Source organism: Athene noctua, chromosome 2, assembly GCF_965140245.1.
Source record: "Athene noctua chromosome 2, bAthNoc1.hap1.1, whole genome shotgun sequence".
Lineage (NCBI taxonomy): Eukaryota > Metazoa > Chordata > Aves > Strigiformes > Strigidae > Athene > Athene noctua.
This window is the reverse complement of record NC_134038.1, coordinates 134,528,696-134,550,435: the sequence shown is the minus strand read 5'-3', so window position 1 is coordinate 134,550,435 and position 21,740 is coordinate 134,528,696. Positions and strand designations below refer to the sequence as shown.

At 34.7% G+C, this 21,740-nt stretch overlaps 1 protein-coding gene across 5 annotated transcripts in view; it reads left to right on the top strand.

Moving 5' to 3' along the window:
- DGKB (diacylglycerol kinase beta) overlaps positions 1–21,740 on the top strand; it is a 360,852-nt gene that overhangs the window by 122,986 nt on the left and 216,126 nt on the right. For 3 of the 5 annotated variants that reach the window (XM_074898029.1, XM_074898031.1, XM_074898028.1), the window contains 4 exons: positions 4,950–4,982; positions 8,671–8,787; positions 13,301–13,374; positions 20,904–20,978. In XM_074898029.1, coding sequence (XP_074754130.1) covers positions 4,950–4,982; positions 8,671–8,787; positions 13,301–13,374; positions 20,904–20,978 — 299 coding nt within the window. The remainder of the gene's footprint in view (positions 1–4,949; positions 4,983–8,670; positions 8,788–13,300; positions 13,375–20,903; positions 20,979–21,740) is intronic. The other 2 variants (XM_074898032.1, XM_074898030.1) reach the window with 1 other exon arrangement.

Below are 21,740 nucleotides of genomic sequence, written 5' to 3'. Positions count from 1 at the left end.
CTTCAATGATCACTGAGCAATAATATTCTTGCAGTGCTACATATATGTGGAGGGTAAAGAAAAGCAGATAGCCACAATGCTTTCTGTACCAGGTTTATCCTTGAATATTTTGAGGTATTGGAGAAGAACATATCTCCTTTCCCTGTAGAATAAGTTATAGGAGTTGTGGGAAAATAGCAAGTCGAAAAATCTTGTATCTGATCTCCCAAAAGTTTTGGCTCTCCCTTCCATCTGTAACTTTGGAAGTCCAGACTTCTTCCAGAAAACTGACAGAATTCATCTCAGACCAAGATGCCTTCTCATAGAGTTTGCTTCAATAGTATAGGCTAAATCCCTTCTCATCTCTTCTCTTCTGCAGAACTAAGGACATTCATATTTTTACTTTTCTCATTCAGCATGTCTCATTTCTTCAGTTCTTGTGAAGTCCAGCTTCAACTCTTTCAGCAGAGATAAGAGGAATTTTTTTATAAATTGCATTTCATAGCACCATGTATTATATCACAGCTTCCAAACTGGTCTCTCAGCTGCAATTTGTTGTTCAGGTCCATATCTTCTCAGTTTTTCTATTTCCTAGGTATCCATTGACATCCAAAATCATTGTTGCATCTGTGAAGAATAAATAAAAACCCTACCTTCCTGACTGTAGTGTCACAAAGGGTGACATTTCTCTTCCCCCTAAATGTAGCCATCTCAGCTCAGGTGACTGTTCTAAATACTCATTTAGGGTCTTCAGACACGAGAGATTCCTCTAAAATAGAGCGACTGGCATGATTCTCATACTGTCCCTTCTCTTAATGACTGGAGAGAGAACCTAAATGCCTGGTCATCTGAAAGTTAGATGACTTGTCTAAGTTAAATAAGAGTGCTCCCATCTTCAAAACTAAGTTAAATAAGGGAGCTTCCATCTTCAAAACTGCACAAAATGGAACTTATTGAATATTATTCCTAAATACGATAAGCCACGTTCTCAGCTGAAGAAGAAACCGTAGGGAAACTTACACAATGGATACTGTGTATATGATGAAAGAATCATATAGCTATCTAGATTCAATGCCATATAAAGATTTTTCATCTCACTGCAGTAGTTTAAAATGTTTTAGTAAAGTGCAGTCTATCAACTTTAAAACCAGTCCTTTTCACTTTTCTGTTTACCAGATATAAGTCTTGTTGTACGGTGAAGTTTTTTTCTTCAAGTTAAATGAGTTTTGTTATAAACTGTGTGTGCAGATCTCAAGTGATAGTCTTTTAATAGATGTCAGATACACTTTAATGTTACTGTCTTTTATTTCAGTAACGTTTTAATTAATTCATACTGATTGAATAAATGTACATTGAGAGTTGTTTCCTAATGAGGGCACATTTAGAGGAAAGGTTTTGCATCATTCTGATATCCTGTGGGTAATTATATTCTAATTATATGGTGGGGGGAAAAAGTCTATAACTCAGTGCTGATATTGTTCATTGGACCCAATTAATTACATGCACATAATGAAAGTTCATGATAAGGTTGACTGGCAGTGAGTTTAAAAATCTTTAACTCAATTGAATCCTAGCCTACCAAGAGTACAGAATTAGATCATAACCAGGTTAAAAGCTGGGTATTGGAATGAGATGAGTGAGTAGTGAAGAAAAAAAGATTGGTCTCTCCTTATGATACAGCTTCTCTTCCCCCATCCCTTTATAATGCAGAAAGGGAAAAATGCTAACATACATTTTAAAGGCTTCTTCATTTCATGCCTTCCTTTATTTTACTCTGTTTATTGATGAACACATAGCATGTTCTGATTCTTATTATGTTTGTAGAAAAGTAATTAGATTTCCCTGTTTCCCACCAAAATAGATACAGCTTTGGGTAATGATGAATCAACCAATAAAAGACTACTATTTAATAATATATATTTATTTCATAATGTATGATGATTTTGATTCTTCTATTGTTTATGTGAGTTTTATAATGAATTATTTTTTACTTAATTTCTAACATTGATTTTGAAAATATAGTAAAAACTGTTAATCATGGAATAAAAAAAAAATTATGGAATAAATTTTAAAACATAAGGTACCCTGATTATGGTTTGAGCTTTACTATATGGCAGTTATCACTGTCTCCATAGTAACCAGTTTATTTCAAAGGGGGAGGATATGATATAATATTGAAGACATGAAGTGAAAGAAATAAAATTTATAATTGGATATTTTTCCTTGTGTTCAGTTTTCAACTTTATTGTTCAGCATTCTGGGACAAATTGACCATCATGATAAAAAGTTTGGGACAGCTCACTTCTTTTTCTTTTCTCATCAATTAATTTGGCTTTTCTTCTGCCTAGTGAAGGTGGTTATAACTTTTTTAGGACAAAATCATTTAGGCATAAATTCTATTTATATAAATGTAGACTATATATAAAATATATAGATAATTTTTATACATCATAGAGTAAATTAGTTTATATACACCTACTATAAAATAACATCCTAAGTCAAATACACTTGACCTCTTAGTTTAAAATATAAACGGCCATATATTTTGGTGGAGGAAATGGATGTATCTGATTTGGGTTTAGATTGGTTTGGCATTTTATTGTACAATTATATTTTATTGACATAAATGTTCAGAAATCTTCCATTTATAACTAGTTCTATTCAGACACATCAAACAATATACGCAGCAGATTACAAATATTTTAGCTAAGAAAAGTGCCTTATGCAACTAAGCAATATACATTATGATCTGTAGCTTCGAACTTTTGTGTAAATATAGCGAGTGTGTTAAGATGCTGTCAGAAGGCAATACTGAATTAAATTTTAAATTAATGTACAAGAATTTTCTTTGACTATCAGTATTTAGAGAGACTAGATAGAATAGCTAATGGCTGTGTTATAATTGCAATATAGCTCAATAGGTATTTTTTCCATGTCTGATAATATGTTTTACTAATACTGTTTTCCTGTGAAGTAAGTAAATGTTACTCAAGTAGGAAAGCAGAGGTGTAGAGAAAGAGAGAAAGGGAATAAGCAGTTGCTGTTTGAAGAATGAGCTTTCTTAATACCTTTTCCAGTTTTTAATCCTAAAACGATTCTTCTGTTTTTATTATAGTAGAGATCAGTTTTAACTCTGTTGAATCCAAGCTCAACATGGAGTGCAGAAAGTCAGTGCAGTATGTAAGCATCTTTATGAGCAACCTGATCCTTTGAAGTAGAGTACTAGCCTTATTCTGAGTTTCTGAACAAAGATACTATTAAAAGCCAGTTCTTTGAATATATACATTTCGGGGGGGGGGGGGGGGGGGGGGATTTAAATCTGGGTGTTCAATATTGACATAACAACTGAAACAGATTCAAAAACAAACCACTTTTTTCCTTTTCAATTGTGTACCATATTGCAGATTCAGTTCTCTGAGAATCTAAACCAGACTTGAAATATAATGGTGTATTTGTCTACACTAAGAGCTTTTTCATTTTTTTGAAGTCAGAAGGAAATTAATAATTGCCCTGGAGGAAAATGTATCTTCATAACTAATTATCTGTTCGGCAAACACAGTTCAATGTTAAAATAATAAGATGCTGATAAACTGAAATGGCAGCCATTCAGTCATTTTAAGTTATACCTAGTTGCCTGCCCACAACTCATCACTGCTGTCTGTCCCTAAGTTTATTCCTTACATCTTCTCCCATTGGAGTTTAACATGTTTTTATTTTCAAAAAGTCTTGGGCCCTACTGTTGTTGCATGTCGATAAGATGTGAGGCAAGTTATCTTCAGCCAACTAAATGAACTAAGGCTGATGTGCTAAATGAGAAATACTTGATTGTGATTTTGATGTGTAATTCTTTTCATCTTTATTAAGACATGTTAAGCAAGCAACACAAAGTCTATATATAAAGTTTTCATGTAGTAATTCCTTATTCAGAACAGTCTTGTGGTCAGCTATTTTTGAAGATGTTCTTAAATGACATCATCTCCATTCCAGCCTCGTCTTTTTCCGTGTATTTTGGATAGTAGCCTTATGGGTGACAAAATACCTCCTTCTGATTGATGTGATTTTTAAAAAAATTTTTTTTTTTTTTTCTTAGCTGCAAATGTTTCTATCAAGACAGTTCTCAGAATAGTTAGAAGCCTTACCTTTCCTTTACAGTATGATCATGTGCAACTCGCTGGACAGTGAGTTGGTCACTAATCTTGTCAAGTTTTCAGTACTTTCTTGACAAACTGTGTAATGGTACTAATCATTCACTAATGGCTTTATAATCCTATCTGATGTATAAATTGTTGTTTAATGTATAAAATAAATTGCTTTAAATAATCTCAGCAGTGTACAAAATAATCCAGAAAAATAGATTTTCACATTGATTAAGAGACAAGGTGAGGAAAAAAGAATTTTTGTTGCATTAGCACTGGATTCCATATCAGCAGTGAACATATAAAGAACTAACTATTTAGTAAGCCATTATTTACTATTCCTCTGCTTTCTTATGACAGCTACAGTAGAGTATGCTATTTCTGTTAGTGTTTTGTGCGAAGACTGTACCTCTATATAAAGAAAGATTAGAAGTACTTTTTGAGGATGAATGTTGTATAGCTTGTCAATTGTAGTAGAAGAAAGCTTTCTAAATAAGATTCCTTGCTTTGGATGAGGATTCAAAGACTTGGAAGATAAAACAAAAAGAATACTCCCCAGGTACCAAGAATCTCTTTTTACTGTTTGAAAGAATAAAGTCCTCAGGTTTCCTAATATTTTTAGCTGGTGCTAAAATGATCCCACACATGCTTCCTGGAATATAAATTATATAATATGACAGCCAAAACATTGCGGGAGTACAGTTGTGCAAATGTGTAAAAATTTGTTGTTAAATACAACTGCTACAATCTAATGTTCCTTGTGAGTGCTCCCTCCATGCCCCTTGCCATCCCAGCTGTTTGGTGTTGCAGCCTAACATTCTTTTTTTCCAACAGACGCTACCCACTTTAGGAGGTTTGTTCCCTGAGGTGCGTAACGGGAGGCATCCATGTACGCACGAGTACTAACGGATTGTGATACTGATTCTTTTTGCTATAAAGTGCATTTTGGGGCTGAACTGAAAATCTAGACATGATATCCTGTGTTATCATTTGAAAGGCCCTGTCTTATTTATCAATTCTTTTTTGTTGGTACAATTGAATAGTCCTTACTTGACAGTGATCTCTCTGGAGCAGTACTGAACAGTAGAAGCTCCAGTATATTGACTTCAAAGTGGGGGTTCAAGGGGAGAAAAGAAAGCATGAGAGGTGCAAAAATGGGTGGGAAAGATTTGGTTTGGTAAGTACTCTTTTGAAAGGTATGTGCTCTGACACATACCAAAAGAACCGAAAAGCTTGATTCTTTGAGCCATCAAAATGTACAATAGCTTTTAAAATGCTGTATTCAGTATCTCTATCAACCTCATGCATGTCCACTAAACAAAATGGTTCACAGATACATTAATCATTTTGTATGCCTTAATTAACAAGACATTAAATACAGCACAACTTGTAGAAAGATTTCTTACCTTGAAAAATAAATTTTTGCATTTTGTAAAACCATTTATTCAATGCATGTCAAATTTGTCTTAACACTGCTAGAATTTGTAAGCTATTATACACAGATGATTTTATTAAACTGTTATTATTAAAAAATGACGCTGTTTAGATTCTGACACTCTTGGATATCTTAGTAATGTTATAGTTCCTGAAAGAAAGTTATTTAAAGTCATGTACAACTGGATTAGAAAAACAGCTTTCTATTTCATGTGTGAAACGAAAATTATGTGGGAAAGAATATTTAAGAGCTTTTCTTAATGAAATGGTAAATCTTTTTCTGTTTCATTAATAGATTTATTCAGTAGAATGAAAATACACATTATTACATTATTTCATACAGACTAAGTCAGATTCTCACTAGTATGACACATATCTAAAAATTATAGGATAAATAACTGTAGGAAACCTAGAATCTCCTATGAACATCTTCAGAAATATTTCAGAGAGCACAGTTAGTACATGTGGTGACATGTATCATATTCACGTGGTATCATATGCATATAGGATGGGTGATACAAAAAACTTTATATTTTATTCAAAAATTATCACTGAAGGAAGCAGACCTTCAATGATAATGAGGTCAGATATCTTTTTTTTTTTTTTTTTTTTTTTTTTACAACACTAGACAATATGGTATCATGAATATCCTTTTTTCTTTATATTGTGTGAGGTGTATGGCCTAATTTTGTGTAGTCACTGCTTAGGAGAAACTGCCTTTGTCTGTGAGTCAAGCAATTGTTTTGCTTATAGACCAGGTAATATAAATTGGAGAAGGAATGTTGCTAATGCAGCAGTCATAGGGCCAAGACCAGCTGAGGGTATTTGCTGCTATCTGTATCATGCTGGAACAAAAAAAAACCCCAATACCCAAAACTTTGCTTGAGGTAATTGTTACTGCATTTTGCTTGTGAGTGATTGATAACAGTAGGTTTGGGCACTGTGGTAAGCATCTTTTATGTAAAGACGGTTCTCAGCAGTGTATAAATACTTTTCCTCTAAGTACTAGCATGATATATGCAGAAGATTTTTAGTGCCACACTTTATAAGTAGACCTCTTTAGAGCAGTGTTTTTTTAACCTCTCTAAATGCACATACTCAGTGTGCTGGATCTGTTCCAGCACTGTCACACTTTGAACTGTCACAAATATGTTGTTTAGCTTAACATTTCTCTAGACTTTTTAAAATTTGCTCTCCATCCCTGATTTTTGTTAGAAATCAGGCTTTTTTACTAGTTGTGTGTCTACATTACTGACATCTGATTTGATTTTTTGAAGGTGTTGCAATATCCAACATCCAGATTTGGCTGTAATATAAATTCTTGTTTAACATGGTATGCTTACTTTTTATAAAATGTAGTGATTTTTAAGGGTAGCTATTTGCAAAGTTGTTTGAAACCTCAAAGCTGATTCTTACATATGTAATGAAGTGTGAAGCTTCCTTCATACTGAACTTTCTTGCTCCCTATCCTTGGCACTTGCCAATACAATTGTACATTAATGTTTTTTGTTAGTTCACAAATGTAATTCTGTTTTCTAAAAAAAGTCAAATACATAAGTGCAGAGTTGGTGATTTCTTAGGCAGTGATATGGACAATGTGTTTTGAAGGTTAGGACTGAGATGAATAGCACTAGTTGCTTTTACTGTTTTCAGTTTAAAGCAATGATTTTGTGGTCTAAACTCTTGGACATCCACTTCAACTGATTATGTTACTCAAAAATTGCTCAGTTAACTAACCTCTTAGGAATCTCACTGTATATGAGAAATAGTGTTCTTTTTCTGTGACATAAGTTTGTCAGTCCTTTTGTGGGAAATGTGATCAGATTTTCACAGTTCCCCAAAACACTTAGCTACCCAAAGCAGCCTGGGATGACTTGGACCTCTATTTGCATCAAGACTAGATTGAGGCTGTATCAGTCTCCAAATTTAAGGAAACTAAAGATGGTATAAAAACAGTGATGGTCCACATCTGTGTTAGAAGGCACTGTTATTAGACTGGGAGTTATTCCTTTCCTGCCAGAGAATCTGTGTCGATGTTTCTTACCAGTTTAAACTACTCCAGAAAGAGTGGTGCGGATTAATTGCTAGTGCAGTCCCTAAGGCTTTATCAGAGGTAGCTCAGAGATGGGTTTGGCCTGGTATGGAACGTAAATGGTAACATTTAATGAACTGCTTACTGAGTGCAGTTGCAGGGGGTGCAACAGCTCCTTTCTAGTGCAGCAGCTTTGTGCCAGCCCATTCCCCTGACTAGTTTAAAGCCTCCTTGCACTTGTGAAGTGAGGAAAGTGACTGGGGTGCAGTTGGGATTGGGGACACTGATTCTATTTTATAAACATCTGCTGTCTTAATTTATGGTGCGTTTTTGGACAACCTAAAAGGACATGCTGGGTGCAGTTTATAAATAGGATAAATGAGATACAAAGAGCAAGGACGTTTATTTTTTTTCTTCATTCAGAGTTCTCTGAAATGACCTGACAACAATTGAAAATATGATTACAGCAACATACTTCTGAGCTTTCCTCTTTCAAATATCCATCTGATTGTGCTGTGTATCAGCATGAAAAGTTGCCAACGGCTTAGAATCTGATGTAGACTCTGTTTTCTTTCTGATATAAAATACATATTTTATAAAAAGCCACTCAGCCAATTGATTATGGTACATTTAGAACAGGTATATTTTTTCCAGAGTGGTAAAGTACTCTTAAAGCAGTCTTTGCTAACAGTCAGGATGAAATTTTGATAAATTACTGATCTCTTACCAATTTTCTTATTAAACAATCAAGCATATGGTATGATTGGCTTTCAAGTTTCAGAATGCCATCCTGGCAATGTCAGATTATCTTTCCACATCATTGCATTAATTTGTGTTGTGACTGCACACTTTTCATCTATCTATTGCGTAGTCATTATGGAATGTCCAGGCACATAGATAGATGTCATGTGAAGTGGCCAGACATTGTGTAATAACTTGACTGAGATCTCATTTTCATTAATGCAAAATCTGACATTACTATCTAGTCAAAAAACAACTTCTTGGAGGCACAGGCTCAGTTACAATTGTATGACATTATATAATGTGTTAAAATGTTCCATTTTCTTCTTTTCTCTTCTTTTTTTCAAGGAAAGACAAGCAACAGTGAAAAAAGAAAAGAGTTGCCCCCAGCAAATGAACAAACTGGGAGAACGGAACAAAATGCAAAGAGCAAATTCTGTCACCGTAGATGGACAAGGTCTTCAGGTGTGATTATTGTTATTTTAATTTAAAGGAGATACTTGTAGGTATGAAGACAATGATAGAGTGAGCAATCTTTAAAGTGAAAGAGTTCCTACACATTCACTTTTATAATATTTCACTTTTACATATTTTAAAATACAATAGGTAAATTCTTCTATCTGTATAGGAATCCTGCAGTGCAAATCTGCTTCTCATGTGATTGGTAGGATTTCCTAAGACATTAAGGGGGAGGAAAAACTAGTTCTAAAAAACTTGTATTGTGGGGTGAAGCTGAACTTGATTGTTTTAGTATCTGTCACGCAGCATCATGTGAATTTACATTATAAATCAGTCTGTGTCTTGATAACTGTTCACTATTCTCATTTGGATCTGTTAATTAACAGATGGATGGAGTAAACTTCAAGGATATTGTTTGTCCAGCTATTTCCAAGTAGGATATTTGAAATATCAAAATTAAGAGTGGAGAGAAGCAAGGTGGTTTCCGCATTAGTGATACCTAGAATAAAAATGGAAGTTTTTTCTACTTGAAAGAAAAAACGGTGTGTGTGATGAACTAGTGTTATTTAAGGGAGCTTGCTTAGAGGCAAGCCAAAGTTCTGCCTGAACTGCTTGACTTCTTTCCCTTGAGATACTTTTGAGTAAAATCAGTATTCACATACATGATGCTGCTTCTTTATTTCCTGAGTTAAATGATCATCATGATAACAATGTGATAATCACTTAGTATACATAGGTGACTGTTCTCTGTATCTTTTGATATGTTGCAATCAAGATTCAGTAAAATGTAAAATTTTCCATTACCATACATCAAATGCTGTGTACCTCATACTTCAAGTTATACCTTATTGTGTCAAGATAGAAAGGCTTATTTTATTGTTCCATCTTTTAGGTTAGAGAAACATTCTTGCTGAGAATCCAAAGAAAAGGAAAAAAAAAAATAAAACCAAACCCTAAAACTTGTGCAGTCACGTGGTTGTTCTATTGATGGTCTAGTAAGATATTGCAGTGTTCATTATTCATGGCTTTTAGGGCTCTGTTTCCTGTACTTACCATCCTCACAGACTGCATTGCTATCCAGATCATCTGTGACAGAGCATGAAGCAAAAAGGCTAGAGTATTCATTGACCGAAAGCTCAGATTCTGTCAACTCAGTCACAGCGTGGCTAATAAACTGGTGCTAAAGGAAGCATACAGTTTTCTAACTTTTGGGTGATATCCATGCAATTCAGTGAGCCCAGCTGCTCTAGATAGAGGAGCATCTTTGGCATCTCCTTTTGGTAGCAGCGCCATGTATCATTATGAATTTTGATTTTACTCCAAGCATTAGATTGCTTATGCTTATCGTATATTTTCAAGTCTTTTTTAAGACTCTATTTCCCACTTACGCAATACAGTGCCTGGGGTATAGTACATAGTCTGTTCAAACTAGCAAACTCCTAGCACCACTGACTCTTGCATACACAAACTTAAATTATTAAAATTTCTGCTTTCAGGTAATTAGGGCATAAGCTTTTCTATAACTTTGTTAGTATGATCCAAAATTTATGTTCTGTCTTTTCTCTTCATGATGAATCCAAAGCCTAGGATTCATCGTTACTTTTATTTATTATCACTTGAGAAGGAGAGAAGGAATGAGTGAGGACTAAGATGGTACAATAATTATTGATGGATTTGCAGTGTTTTCTGAATTGCTTGGTATTGTTCTGTAATGCTACATCTGTAATGTAGTGCACGATGTAATACTGGTACTCATGTTGATAACAGAAATAATTCTGCAGTGATGACCCTAATTTGCTGATTATACTGTGGTCTTTGTTTTTCTCTATGGGATAAAATCGGTTTTGAGTAACAGGAATCCAACTTAGCACCAACTATTATATTTTTGATCAATAGTAACTTGGTCATTGTCAAGGCTGTGGATCTTGAAGGATACCATAGTGAAAGGCTGGGATCAGTTAGACTGTTAGTGGGTTTTTTTCTCCCACAGATTGTGTAATTTTGGAACTATTTCCACAAAGATGTAAGATTCCATAAATGTAACTGGTAGTTAAAGTTAGTATTTTGCCTGATGGTCTGGGGCAAAAAATTTCTGTAGCTGACCAAAGTATACTACTCTAATTCTCCTGTATCTGGCCAAAGCATGCTACTCTCATTCTAATACTCTGATTTTGCTGGCATGGTCTCATTTTAACTTGACCTTCAGTAAACAGGAAAAGGATTTTTGTGACTTTTTTGGGAACCTCTTTTATTCAGAAAACTTGATCATTATGTTATTTGCATTTGTTTATAATTTAAGTACCAAAGATGGCATATCAAAGATACCCAGCAAATCTTCATACTGCTCCTGTTAGACCTGTTTCCAGTATGGAAGAAGCTAAATAGATATATGGTCCACTTTTTTTTTTTTTTTTTTTTTTAGCTTTTAAGTAATTTGTCCAATAACTTTGTGGAGATTGCCTTTAAATGATACTAGATTAAGGCTTGAAAATGTTAACATATTTAGTCTAAATCTTTAGTTGCATTGTTTATTATATGGAAAGAGCTATGTTATCTCGAAAAGTAATTTGGAAAAGCTGTAAGGAATTAAGTAAAACAGACCTTATTTTAGAATTGAGTGGAATACAAACTAGTTACTAGATTTTTGTGATGGTCCTAAACTTTCTACTTCTAATAGTAGGGTTAAGTTTTGAAATAAAAGATTTAAAATAGAAATAAGTTCTTCATTTAGCTTTTGTTGAGAAAAGTATCAAGACCAAACCTGCCTTCCATCAGACTGCAGTGAGCAGATAACTTAGTGGCAGTGGAGATCTGCACGACTTAAAGACAATTAATCATAGTTAAGCACATTCATCTTACTTCTTTCTAGCTAACCAGCGTAATGATCAGGATTATTATTTCTAATTAGAGGAAGTAATAGATCATGTATAACCTTAGGATGAGTCTCATTAATTAACCTGCGTCCTAAGGGATTTCAGTAGGTAGTCCATCTCTGTCACAATGAGCACCGTTGGTTTACACTTAGTTCACAGGAACAAACATCATGGGAATTGGCTAAATAACTAAAATTGATTAAAACAGTAGATAAAAATTAAATATATGACAAACTTCACTACATCCTGTAATTTGATATATGTTTCAACATACAGCACTTTGCTGTAACAACATACTGTGTAAAATGTGATACTGGGTTGGTTTTATGGTAGGTTTAATTCTACTAAGTTTGTTGGAGTTTTTCATTATTTGTTGTATATATTGGAATACATTTGGATCCATTGTTTTTGAAGTTATGGATGGAGGTAACACACTAATGCCTAACACTCCCTACTAGAAGTGCTTTTAGATGCCTATTGGATTATATGCTTATGTCTATAGGATGCCTGTAAGACACCTTAGCTGTCATGTTACTGGGGTTCTGTCTTAAATTACATTTTATGAGATCTTCGGCTAAAAAGATTTTGTTGTTTCAGGAATTATGAACAAGGATTTGGAGCAAGAGCCTACAATGTATAATTTTGAAACAGAGGCAGTCTAAGATTTATCTCTGAAGTTTTCAGTGCATGATTCTGGAGATGTTGTCTTCGCACTTTTAATATGGTTTTAAACATATTCTAGAATTGATACATGTGTAAAAGTGATAATTTTAAATAGGATTAGTCTAGCTTTATGGTTTAAAAACAAATATTAGAGAGATCATCAGATGTATTTTTTTTTTTATGTTCTTCAAGTCTGTGGAGCAAAGACAGTTAACACGCACATTTTTTGGTATCTAAAATTGCAGACTAACACTATTACTTAGAAGAAAGGTGTTAGTTTGTAAAGCTAAACATGAATGTGAATATTTAAAAGTTTCCATGCACAAATGAATTAAAAAACATGGTAGAAATTGTTTCCTTCAGCATATCTTTCCATACTTTTTCTCAGGCTTGCCCTTCCACATATTTTCTCCTCTTAATTTTTTAAGTTTTCCAGCTTTCTAAGGTGTTTAAAGGAACTCGTTATTGTTACAGTTTGTTACATTTTTAAAAGTATGTGATTTTATATCATACCAAATATTTCAGGTTTCTATAATTTAAAAAAAAAAAATTCCATCAAGTTTAAGATTTCATATAGTTATATTTGATCTTTATAGTATTGTGTCATTTCTTACTACAAAATACTGTTTCTTCATAGCTTTTTCCATAGGAAATTACTGTCAGAATCCATCATACATTTCATGCATTTAAAGTTTTCTTCTCTATTGATGGATGTAACCTATATATATATATCAATATTTCAATGGAATTATAAGTTAAAATGGAATCGCAGCTGTAAGACAGACAGCATTAGAAAAAAAGTCACTTGCAATTTGTGGCAAATTAATGAAGTGAGGATTATTGCAAATTATGGAATTGCTTCCAGCTGGATTACATAGCATGACATAGAGTTTGCATTAAGCTTTTTGTTTTCTGTCTACTATAGGAAAAAATGAATGCAACACACAGCATTAATGAGTGGCTGTGTTATTCCCTTCTTTTAGATCACTCCAGTTCCAGGCACTCATCCACTTTTAGTTTTTGTCAATCCTAAAAGTGGTGGGAAACAAGGAGAAAGGTAAGGTTTATTTTCTCTCTTTTTTTCCCCCTACTCTTTCTTTATACAGATCTCTGTGTTATGATTAAAAATGAATGTTAAAAGTTTGTATATGAAAAAGAATCCAACATTTTATACTGTTATGTCTCACATTTAAACAACCCATTGCCCTGTTTAGAAGAGGTACACACAAGCATGAGTTGTAAAATCTGTAGTTAAAAACTAGAATGAGTTCTATACAACAGTTTAGTTTTGCATCAGAAAAATGAGCTATATGACTGTGTGATTTTCTGTGATTTGCATGAAGATGTGAGTTGTTTTATCTTGCACTGCAACTTTGAAGTTACAAGAGTTTTCTTTTTAGGTCTCTAATAATTATGCAGACAGGCCAATAATTTCAGTGTTCCATTTTCTAATGTACAACTTGCCTTTCAGAGATTTAGTGAGTTGATTCTCTAGCCTCTCTATAAGATTTCCTACAGAGAAACCTTTTGATTTCTGTAGATAGGAAGTATTCTAACAATCCAGTTAAAGTATTAAGGTCCAATCTCACAAACTTTAAAACCATGCTTAGTTTTATATACATCGGTAATTACATTGATTTAAATTCTAAGTGCCTGAAGTTATGTTTAAATGTTGCTGTATAAGAGGCATGATAAAACAGAGGTAAGGAGCATTCTTCTCCTACTCTGTCCATCAGACTCTGGCAGAAATGCTTAATTAGTTACCCCCTGAGCAGTTTTTTCAGTGTATTTCAGAATCAGAAGTGCTAATAATATGGACATTTTTGACCATTACATAAATCCGCAGATTTTTATAGCCTAGCTTACCATGTCAGTGCTGCAATTTAACCTTCAAGTCTTTTAAAAGGTTACAGTCTTTTCGGCAAGATCAGGCTCAAGACAATACAGAATCACAGAATCAGCTGGGTTGGAAAGGACTTTGAAGATCATCTAGTCCAACCGTTAGCCTAGCACTGACAGTTCCCAACTACACCATATCCCTCAGTGCTAAGTTGACCCTGCTCTTAAACACCTCCAGGGATGGGGACTCCACCACCTCCCTGGGCAGTGCATTCCAAGGCCTAACAACCCCTTCTGGAAAGAAATACTTCCTGACATCTAGTCTAAACTTTCCCTGGTGCAATTTGAGACCATTCCCTCTTGTCCTATCGCTTACTACTAGGTTAAAGAGGCTCATCCCCAGCTCTCTGCACACTCCTTTCAGGTAGCTGTAGAGGGCGATGAGGTCTCCCCTGAGCCTCCTCTTCTCCAGACTAAACACCCCCAGTTCCCTCAGCCGCTCCCCGTACGACCTGTGCTCCAGACCCTGCACCAGCTTCGTTACCCATGGATACTGGGCGATGTGGGTACCCAAAAGGAAGGATCCAGTGTGATTCTAAAGCTTGGAACCAATCAAGTAAACTGCAAGTGGGTCATATTTCCCTGCCTCTTCCCCATCGCCTCTCTTAGATTATTTCTTTCAAAAGTGTCCCTTAAAGTAAACTGACAAAAGGGACAAAATCCTGCAGAACAAATGTTAGGGGAATTCTCAGAGCTGAAGAACACTTAACCAAAGCTATATTTGAAGATCTCTGAGAGAACAGGTTATCATTACGGAGATGATTATGTAATCCCTGGACTGGTATGCCTACATATCAGCAATGCCAACAAGGCTAGTTGTGTCAAAGTCATTTAGCAATCTAAAAGATTCATTCTAAACAGTTTCAAGAACATGTCTTTGCAATCACAACAAATCAATATGAGCCAGTCTGAGCATTCATGTTTCAGACACAGTAGCAGTTTGAGGTAGCCCTGGTCTACTTCTGCCGTCAAGGACACTGTGGAAGGTGATGTGCTAGCACTCAGCTTGACTTTTTTGTAGTACTGATATGAAGTGAGTAGATCAGGGATCCAGTTTGGAATGATGTAGGTGAGAGGTAGGTTAGAGCGATGCACTTACATAGTTATAACCTTGAAACAATTTAATGAAATGTTAATGAAAGTTTCACAGCTTTCATTTCCCAGCTTGTAACTGGTCTCAAGTGTTACTATCTGAACGGGTTTAATGCACAAGGGATGTCATTTAATGTTAGATATTTCCCAAGGTATAAGCAAGCTTAAAACCTGATCTTCCCAAGCTCCTATTCCCATTCACATGTTGCAGTCTGACACTTCTCAGTTTGTTATGCAACTGTTACTGAGGCTAAGCACATCACAAGAATGATTTGAATTTAAAAAATGAATGCCTTATACACGCTTCATTCACTAACAGCATTACCTAGAAGTGTCATTACACAATGAAGTGTACAGCATGAGGGTAGCCACCAGCAGCTGAGTATAGTGAAGTATGAGAACCTCTTAAAATGGCTTTGATACCACACAAAATAAAATGTTAAATTGCATACTAATGTGTCATGGTTGCACTCAATATTTCTGTGTTAGGAAGAACACATCAAAAGGTCAGATGCATAGTTATGTAAACATATCTCAAGTCATTCACCACCAGGAAATAATACCTCATGGTTAGATCTAAAACTAGGTTCTAAAAGGTTTAAAAAAGTCCATATATGGACTGTTTGATGAGAAGGGGTTTGCCCTCTGCCTTTTAGATGTTAATGATTCGTATCAATATCAGTAGAATCAAAACTAGAAAATAAGGATGTTAAGAGTGCATATTAGCTTGAAGATTTAATTGAAGGGATTAAAATATTTTCAGGGAACAATAATATTTAACTTTTTACTTTGACTGGTTTTTATCTGACTGCTTTACAGTCAGTAACAGAAAGAGAAGAATCCCCTATTTCCACGCCCCCTACAATTTCGTGGCAGTTATGTTGTGAAAAGTAAAAATCATGGGACATTTGAAGGCGTTAACTGTGAATTTTGCAAAGCTATTATGATGATTCAGGTCAGGCTTTTTTTTTTTTTTTTTAATAGTGATTTTGTAATCTGATCAAGTATTGAGAGGCTTGGAGTAGAGGATAGGCTGTAACAAAAGTAAGATTTCCACAGCAGTGAGGGGAAAAAAACCTCAGACCTCACAACCTACTAATTTTTGTAGATGAGAATTTCATTATCTTGACTCGTTTAGATTAAGGTGATCTTTCACTGAAAGCTATTCTTTGGTCTTTACTTAGGATTTTCTGTATTTGAGAGATCATGATGAATGAAGTTATGATTTCTAATTGACTTTCATTGAACACAGAAAGGTTATTGCAGATACTGTCAAGACTCGAGTGTTCCCACAGTTCCCCGTATGAGATTTTATGCCTTGCCATATGGTAACCCAGCCCATTTCATTGCCCTTAGACTTGGAGAGAGGTATGCATCCATCTGACAACCAGTTGAATAAATACACTCCTCCAATAATACTTTGTCATTTCATTTTATATTTTGCAATTTTTTTCAAACCTCTCAAATCAAAGGAAAAGAACTGAGGATCACTTTAAAATAATTAGGTGCTTTAGTTTTGGTTTTTGAATGTTAGAACAGAGGGATGGTGAGAAACAAATGGATATGTAGAAAAGGTACATTCAGAACACAAACATACTTTCTCTACATATCTAATTACCTTATTAATATGGCTTAAAACTTTGGCTCTGTTAGAAAGCCATAGTTTTGCGAAATGTATAGTGGTAAATATCAAGTTTTTCTTCAATAGGTTTCTCTTTTAAAAAACAGTGCTATGGCTTTCAGATGTAATAGCAAAAGAAAGAGCTATGAAAATAACCCAGTTATACTTTTTTCTTAATGGAGAGATTAATACTTACTGGCCATCACCTGAAACACAAATGCATTTGCAATTATTTGGACTTAAATTATTTAGTCCAATGGATAATACATACATATATAATAAAACAGAACAAAAATGAGTTCAACATTTATTAAGAAGAAAGTAGCAAATTAGAATTAAAGTTGATGAGTTTAAGCCTTTCACACGCCAAAAATAGATTTTAATTAAGCATGAGATTGGATAGGAGTTCAGCAAACCATCAACTGTCTTCCTCAGGCTGTATCACACTGTAACGTGTTTCCAGTGGTTGTGCATAAAATGGACAGATGTGGTTAATTTCATCAGAAAAAAAAATTGCAGCATGTCCCTTTCATCCTAGGGCTAACAGTCCTGGATGGTCTGTGTTTAAGATCTGACTAATCAGGACAACAGCTTTCAATAATCTGTGAATAGAATGTACATATTTAGTATATCACTGACAAAATAGCTTCTATCAACAGAGGAATATACAACAAGCCTGCAGTGCTTGTAAAGACTGTTGTTAAGGTAATGCTTCTCACATAAGAGTCCTTCTAAATCATGCTGTTGTTTTGCCATACTCATTACTTTGTTTTCCACTTCCCCGTTTTCCAATTTATTTGCCTGACCAGCAGGTGAGATTATACAATTGTTTCCTTGACAAATGTGCGGTTGGATGCACTGGAGATCAGCTTCCGTACACTGACGTTTCCTGCTGACTCCATGTTCAATGTCTGTGCAGTACAGGTTGATGATATCTTTGACCTTTGTTGTTTTCAAATAACTTTGGTTCCTAGCAGCTCTTCCCTACCACCCTCTGATTAATGTGGCTTTCTAGGCTTTCATTTAGCATTGAGACAAAATGTAGAAGCAGTTTCAAATGATTTTTTTCAAATGTTGTATGTCTAGGAGGTCACTACCATTCTTTTAAGTTTGGGGAGGAGTCCTTGTCTTTTTTCTGCTCTGCCGTTAGGGTTAAATTAAGTCTATACTGACCACATCTTGAATAGTTACCCCCTAGATGACTGAAGATGCATCCCCCCAGCTGGCACAAGGCAGTGCTCATGCCAACTTTTTCCCAGTGTAGTCAACTTTACTGCCAGTTTTGAATTGCCAGCGTGTTTCTGTCTACATTTCTTTTCTCTCTCTAAAGAAATTATCTTATGACTTCAGAAGATAGCTTGGTCTAATTCAGCCCAAGTTGCATTCAAGTGTATTTTATTCAGCAGCAGAGCTCTTTAGAGATGACCCCAGTCCTCTTTGGCCACTCCTGCTGTAATTTCTCCCTCTTCAGTTATGCTAGTGTAGCTATTTTGAGGTTCATGTGAGATCATGGACATGATTTGAATGAAGTGAAAAAATGACAATGAAGAAACTTTTCTGAGGATTTGTATTTTAAATGGATCTCTTTAGTTTTCCAGATTACAGAATAACCCTGCAAATGGTTACAGAAGCACAACTGTTGATAAACTGTGTCATGGGGTAAGAACCAGCTGGAGGTAGTGGTGACAAGTGGTGATTTCATGAACTGACTTTGTTCATGAAATTGCACTCCTTCATAAAAAGCTGTCTTTTGGGGTATTACCCACTACACTGCCTCTTAGCTTTGTCAGCAACAAATCTCCTGTCACAAGGAAACCATGTCCAGTTCCTTCCTTACATGCAAAAGCAAGACATTCAGAGACATGTCAGTATCAGTAGTCTGTTTGGTACTATGTGTATAAAACTGGAAGGCTGAATTACTGTCCATTTTCTCATCTTGCATGGGTCAGTTAGGTCTAGTTAGATTTTAGTGTGGAATGTTTATAGACAGTGTCTTCCTCTCTTTTTGAAAATGTATGAATGGAAATGAACCATCAATTTATGAATTTTACACAGACTAGCATACATAAATATGTTAAAATAATTTAAAGCATGATGTGTCATTTGCAGTGAGTCATTATAAGGCAATTGTCTGGTATTGATAGTGGATGAGTACCTGTGAATGGTATGCAGTGAATCAAGTATGTTTCAATGTAATCTTTCCATTATTGCAGGTGGACTTACGGGTTTTGGCTAGAGATACTCCCTCTTTATTAAGAAGGCTTTTATAGCATTTCACTGGTACCTGACAACAGTACTGTGAGTGTAGGTAATGGCTAGTATGTTTTGTAGCACCAAACTTTTAGGCAGGTAACTTAAGCCTTCGGGACTGTAACAATACTGTTGGTGAACTTCTTATGGTCAGCTACACAAATTAAATTAGCGTCACCTTTGATCAGGTTAAATCCTATACATCACTGAGAAGCAATTTACACATAGTAATTAAAAAACTAAAAATAGGATCCTTTTACATTGATGAGATGCTGCAAATGAAATGAAAATATACTGTATTGTAAATCCACTGTCAAATGTCTGATTTAGTCATCATCACGTCTGTTGACAATGATATGTGCATGCTTGCAAAGTGAAACCAGCCATTTCACATTGACTTTTTCTCTCAGGAATGGCATCAGGAATAGATTGTGTGAGTGTGTTTGAATACAGTGCTTTATGAAGAAGCTGATATCACTAAATAACTGAGAAGTTAAGAAAATGTTCCAATTTGGCTATTTTAGAGATAATTATAAATTTGTTTGTATTCAGTATTCTTACACCCTTGTCTTCCACCTAGCCTAATAAATTATGCATTGCTATTAAGAAAATAAAATATTTTTTTAAATTCCTCAGTGTGCACATAGATTATGTCTACACAGTTTTCTTTTACTGAATTTGAAAACACAGACATTTTAATTCAAAATTCAGCTCTTACTATGCTTCTATTTCATCTAAGGCAGTGAAAAGAAAGGAAGAGATATTTCAGTGGAAAAACAAATGCTTTCTTTAAAATATTAAAATATTAATTAACTCGAGGACATAAACGTTAAAGCAAGAAACAGAGGTGTTTAATTTAAACCATTGCCTTAGATCCCAGGTATATACTTATTCAGTTTGAGCTCCAAACCTTCCATGTGCTTACTTGTTTCTATGTAAGAAACAAAGCAGTGACCGTGCTGTAGGAAACTGCATTTCTAATATTTTTAATGAAGAAAAAATGTTTATCATACTTTTAGGACCAGTAACCTCAAATTTATAAAGTTAGAGTTTTTGAAATATTCTGCCATTTAAAGAAATATTTACGGGGGTGGGGGTGGGGTGGGTAGGACAATGCTTTCATGCTGTATCAATAAATTGATATTCAGCTAATTTTAAAATATGTGTAATTTAAGTAAAACAATGGTTTTGAATATTTTTTATTTTCTTCCCATTCAAATATAATCCAAGTGAGATACTGTTGACAGTAATTTTGCGTTCTCAGAATGTTGTTCAGCCTACAGGGATGTTTTTAGTGGGAGGCAAAGCCAATTTGCTTTTGCAGTTAATTTTACTTGTAATTTTGTGTTAGCAATAAATTTCAGGAATAAATCTCTCCTTTACCGTGGAGTTATTTTCATAGGAACCAATGTGCTTTTCCAAAGGTTTTTTTGACTCGCCTTTTCTTATGTCATTGTACCTCCTTACCCTATTTTTTTTCTGTCTATATGTAGCATTTGAATTGTAGATAGCTTGTAGCACTTCTGTCTCAATTTTATGCCCACACTGTATGCATGAATTATAATTGCTGTGTACAAATAATTTGATTTTTTTTGTATAAATGAGATCCTGCAATTCATATATAGTATGTGTTAACTTCTTCAATTCTTTCATTTGACAGTTAAAAAAAAAAATAATCCAAACATGTAAGTAAATATGTTCTCCTGTCTCTTTTACCTCTTCAGAATTTATAGAAAATTTCAGTACCTTTTAAATCCTCGTCAAGTTTATAGTCTTTCTGGAAATGGACCAATGCCAGGGTAAGTCTACAGTTAATATTATTACCAGGAACTCATTTAATAAAATGCTTCATAATCAAATGAACAAACTGAGGCACATATAGCATGTTTTGAATGTATCAGTACTACAGACCTCCAAATGGCTGCAGAAATTTGCAGGTATTATTTGTTTACATGTACAAATAAAACTATGTGTTGTATGTTTTACTGATAACCATGCAGTAATCCATAAGAACTGTGAGATAAATTTCACTCTATTTGCAACTTTTACTGCTCTATCAGCAAGCCGAGTTCATATTACTTACATGTTACAAATATCAAGCATTCTCAAAGACTGGCCTGCAGGACATACATTTCTTTTACATAAACACATGTGCGCACATACAGACATTGCGCACATACAGACAACATTGTCTGGGTTATGTAGCGTACATATATATATATTCTTAGGCATGTCAGATATAGACTGTTGTTTCAAATTACAGTGGCTGTACGCTCCTTATCAGTTCCGTAATCTTAGGATGTAGTGGGCATAAAATGACTAACGGGCTATGTTTTGTGGGCCAGTGGCTTTTAATGGGGACTGAAGTGTTATCTGAATCAGGTAGTGTTGCAATCACTCGCTTAACATGCTTCTTCCATGATTCTTCCTATTGTTCATTCATGTGAAGACAGGAGAATTGCATTATATCAAATGCCAGCTAAAATTGTCTTCTTTTTAAGTAGTGGACACCTTGGTAGAAGAAAACAGAGACACAAGCACTGAACGTCTTGGTCTGTGTA